This window comes from Clinocottus analis, unplaced genomic scaffold, assembly GCF_023055335.1.
Source record: "Clinocottus analis isolate CAN_PGR_092001 unplaced genomic scaffold, fCliAna1.0.p SCAF_2, whole genome shotgun sequence".
NCBI lineage: Eukaryota > Metazoa > Chordata > Actinopteri > Perciformes > Cottidae > Clinocottus > Clinocottus analis.
In genome coordinates, this window is record NW_027175931.1 from 9,586,762 (window position 1) to 9,591,622 (window position 4,861).

General features: G+C 40.3%; 1 protein-coding gene across 2 annotated transcripts in view; it reads left to right on the forward strand.

Moving 5' to 3' along the window:
• Positions 1 to 1,561: 1,561 nt before the first annotated feature.
• si:ch211-136a13.1 (HHIP-like protein 1) overlaps positions 1,562 to 4,861 on the forward strand; it is a 17,658-nt gene continuing 14,358 nt past the window's right edge. For both annotated transcript variants that reach the window (XM_068585752.1, XM_068585753.1), the window contains exon 1: positions 1,562 to 2,701. In XM_068585752.1, the coding sequence (XP_068441853.1) occupies positions 2,408 to 2,701 (294 nt within the window). In that variant the 5' untranslated portion in view covers positions 1,562 to 2,407. The remainder of the gene's footprint in view (positions 2,702 to 4,861) is intronic.

Genomic DNA, 4,861 nt, shown 5'->3' on the forward strand with positions numbered 1-4,861 from the left:
GCGTGCATGTGTGTCTTTTCCAGGACAGACTGATTCACTGACTCAGTCATTTTAAAGATTAGCACATTTAACAAGTATAAACACAGTTTGCAGGACATGTTTTTAGTTGTTACGTGGCACAAGTCAAGTCTCAGCAGATCTGATCTTCTCATGGCTTCATAAGTTTCAGTTTTGAATGAAAACTCCAAAAAGACTAGATGCTTAGACTAGCTATACTCATTTTCTAAACCAGGAAGATCATTTTCTGAGATACCACGTGTAATTACTTAAAACAGAATTGTGTGTTGAAGCACCAAAAGACTTAATGTTTTATATTTGTTCTAATATCCTAATTAAATGCCAGAACTTATGAACACTTTGTCAAATTACATAACATGATAAAGTCATCAATCTATTTAATGGGGAACGCCTGCTGTAGATTATGCTTCTATCTCAGTGAAGAGTGATAACATGTCTGACAGAGCGCCAGATGGGAGTCACTGTCTGATCTGAAAGGTGGCTGGGCAATGATGAGACACAGATGGTCACAGTATGTCTACACACACACACACACACACACACACACACACACACACACACACACACACACACACAAACACACACACACTGCTCATCCTTTAGTCTACGATATGCTCAGTACAATGTCACATTTCATTAACGTTTCGACAAATGTATGGTTCGGCTGGGTATCTGTTTTTTTTAGAATATATGGAACACAATTGTAATTACATGGATACACTGTTTAGTTTTCAAATAGCTGCCAACACAGTCACACAAAACAAAAATAAGGAAAAAAAACAAAAAGAACATAAAATAAGATGGAGAACTAAATGGCCATTTGATTATGACAGTATGTTGACATTGTAACTGTTACATAAGTTTGCTTTTTAAACTTGGCACAACAGATTGTTCAACCATGTTTGAGGCACTAATAATAAGCAGTCACGTCTCAAGCATATATTTACTGCACGTTCTATTTATTTTACTGTATTTGCACACTCAATCGTCTTCATTTTAAACACTCAAAGCTCTTTTAATATTTACTTTGTACAATCAATGTTTAAACATGTGTGTACAGCACTTTAAGTTATATGTTGGACTGGTTTCTATGCTGTAGCTACAAATAGTTAATACATTAGGATGCAAATGTTGCCCGGCTTTGTTCTTCAACATAAGATTTGGATTTGTGCCTGGAGAATCCATTGGTCTCTACTTGCAGCACACGTCCTGATTCATCTGACCACACACACACACACACACACACACACACACACACCAGTGAGTCTGTCTGGAAACGGTAGAGACAGAGAGGAGGTCTGGGAATGCTGTAGGGGGGAGAGCTGGGAGAGAGGAGAGGTGGAAAGTTGCAACTTCAGGGCAATATAGACCACATGCTATGTCAAGGAATGCACGTGTCTTTGTAAGAGAGTGAAAGAGCAAATGAAAAGAGGAGGAGGAAAGAAGCGAGGTGGGAGGGATCTAAGCTAAGTTCTGCAGCGTGGCTCTGTGTCTGAATGAAAGAAAACCCCTCTCCCACTCTGTCTCGCTGTCCGCATGTATACGGCTCAGGTCTGCTGCAGCGAGTGAGCACGTGTCCAGAGCAAACAGACTCACTCTCCAAGGGACTTCAAGCTGGACGAAAATATTTTTGCAGAAACTTTGGCTGAAAGGGCAACTTTAATTTGTTTTTCCCTGCTGGATTACTTTTAAGCAATGTGACTGCTTTTTTTCTGAACATTCACAAAATAACTTTTGAGAAATGACCATGTGATGGACATTCAAGTTTAGTATCTGGGAGATTTGGACACTTTTTCAAGAAGTTGGGTTGTGATCCACAGGTTGTTGTTTTTTTGCTGATACTACGTCAGTAACAAGGACTGAATCTCTCCACGTCATCAGGACTTTGGGACATTGGTTCTACTAACATCCACTCACCACCCGGAGAGCTGCACTGCAGACCTTCTCTTCATCCAAATAATTCACTGGACCTGCTTGACCTTACGTCACCATATTTACACGCGTCACGAGGCAGCTTGCCAAACAATGTCTTGGTTTTGAACGCTTTGCCCGTCTCTGGCCGACTTTCAGGCAGGTGTGACGCTGGGTCAGAGTGTTTGACACACACACACACACACACACACACACACACACACACACACACACACACACACACACAGTTGCCTGAAGCTGCAGAGACAATGCCAGAAATCAAATGAGGACAACCAATAATCCAAACTTTCAGAAAAGATAACTTTGATTCTCACACCTGTGCTTGACAGCTGTTGGTGGAGATGTCACATCTGCATTGTCTGACATCAAAACTTCCCTCTTTTCACACATTATAGTGAAATATCACATCCAAACCTTTGAGACAATATCCTGACCTGACAGACAGAGTAGTCACATCATGACCCTCCAGACCTGTAATTTGCAGCACGTCCTTGTCCCTCACCTCCTTCTCCTCGTCCTGCTGCTGCTCCTCCAGGCCTGGCGGGGGTGCTGTCACCCCCAGTGTTTGGACTACAAGCCTCCGTTTGAACCCCGGCAGCCCCTGGCTTTCTGTAAGCAGTATTCCAAGTTCGGATGCTGTGATCTGGGAAAAGATGAAGAGATATCAGTCAAGTTCTACACCATCATGGACAACTTTGACCATTCAGGTTATACGGCCTGTGCCCATTACATACGCAGCATCCTCTGCCAGGTAAGCAAAATATTCACAGTAATACGTGATTATGTGTCAACACTTTCCTCTCCCTGGGAATGCAGATGTTCAAGGGAGGGATCATACTTTATTTATTTGTTTTTATTTACATTTGAGTATGTGACTGAAATCATCTAAATATGACTAAAATTATGGGAGATGTTTGCAGTCCCAACTCGTGAAACCGGGTTTTGGTATGACACAGCAATGTCTTGAAGAGAAGCAAAGTGTGCTTTAGTAAGCAGTTTATTTGAATGTGTTTATTCCTTTGGTTTTGTCAAGTTACAATGATGTTGTTTACAGTTCAGTGGGAAGCAAAAAAACCTGAAAAAAAACACACTCCGAAGGAAACAGAGGTGTGGTTCGTCAGTAACAATCCGATACCAACGATGTACCAACTTAATATGGAGTGGTTGGCTCCTGAAAAACAGAATTTACTCGTGCGTTAGCGTTTAGTCTGGACTATTGTTCATGTTGATGAGTTTGCTTGTAATTGCACTGTGGGAACCTAAAGAAGCCAAATAAGACGTGCAATAACTTTTCAACTCTAGGTTGGAATATAAACATCAGCTAAGCTTTTGATTTCAATCACACCTAAACGCAGAAGCAATCCTTTAAGGCAAAATGCTGCCAGATATGCAATAAGAAAATGTCACACCACACAATGATTGACTTGAAATTGTAAAACAGCGACCTGAAAGAAGTCACTGGCTTACAATTTCTCGTGTGGGTAACGTCTGCAGTGAATCCACAAATGCACGCCATCCCTTCCAGATTCCCAGAAAACCTTTTTTGTATTTGCTCTCACACAAGAGGTAAATATAGGAAGACGTCAGAAGCATGACAGCACAATTTAACAACACATTACTTTACTTTTTGGAAATCCCACAAATTACATGTTGACGGTTTAACTACACGATGAAACGAGCTGGAAGACTTTTAATGTGTTTGGCTTTTACTATCACGCATATCCAGTCTCTGTTCTACCCTAAGTTGTGCATTGGAAAACTAAATGAACCTTAATTCTATAGAAATATAAATGATGAGTGAATAACACATCATGTGCAAGGAAACCATTCTGAATTAGTTAAAACTGTATTGCATGTACAGTGCTTGCATTCCTTTTAAAAGCAATAACTCATACTGCATTAGTGAAACAAAACTTTCTCGAGTTAAATTCAATTTGGATCGTTGTATCAGTGATGCAGTACAATCACAATACTGCTACTCCCTCTGAGTGGATTTGTGGTCTTTGTTAGGATTTCGGATTGTTATTAAATTCAATCAGAGTTTCTATATCAGTATCATTATGCTTTCATTTCTCTCTGAGCTCACTGATCTTAAACACATCCACCGCTCCTTCTCTGGCAGAATGAACCCTGAAGCCAGGCCAACACACTGATTGCATAATTAGGTGCTGACTTTGCAGATACTAACACTGTGCAGATGGTGTTATGCAAATTAAATGAGAGAAGCAGTGCAAATTTGTCCTGGCCGATATACATCAGATAAAAATCTCTATTCTGCAGAAGACCACAACCCAGCTGCAAGTTTCCCCGACAGTTTTACATCACATGCCATGTTGAAACCATTACAAAACTCCTAAAATATAGGTTTCTATCATTGTGATAATTATAGCCCACAGTGGTGCTTTCCAAGCAATCCAGACTGTGTGTGTCACGACAACACTGCAGCTCACGTACGACTTCTCAAGTTAGATATAGCTTGAGTCCAGAACAATATAAACATAGAGCTCAGGGAGGGGTTCCTTACACCATTAAACGCTGAGCTATTTTAGCAAGCTAAGCTCCTAAACTGTTTGTTGAAGGCATACAGTTTACTAATGTCTTAAATAATCACAATCATCTCTGAAATAAGTGTTTGGGTCCAAACTTTTTCCATTTTTTGTGATTTCAGTCTTATAATATATCATATTGCTAAAAGTCAAATAAAGTGGAATGTAGCACTGAGCTTTGTAGACACTCTTTCTTTGAACTGTCATTTTTATTTATTTTCATAAACACTTTCGAATCTTCTTTGGAGCCCCGCACAGACCCACTTTGTGTTGTTTGAGGTAAAAGATGGTCCTTACAAAGTCCTCATCCTGGGTAAACCACACTGAGACCCTTTGTTCCAGCTTCCTGGCACAGATATTAATGA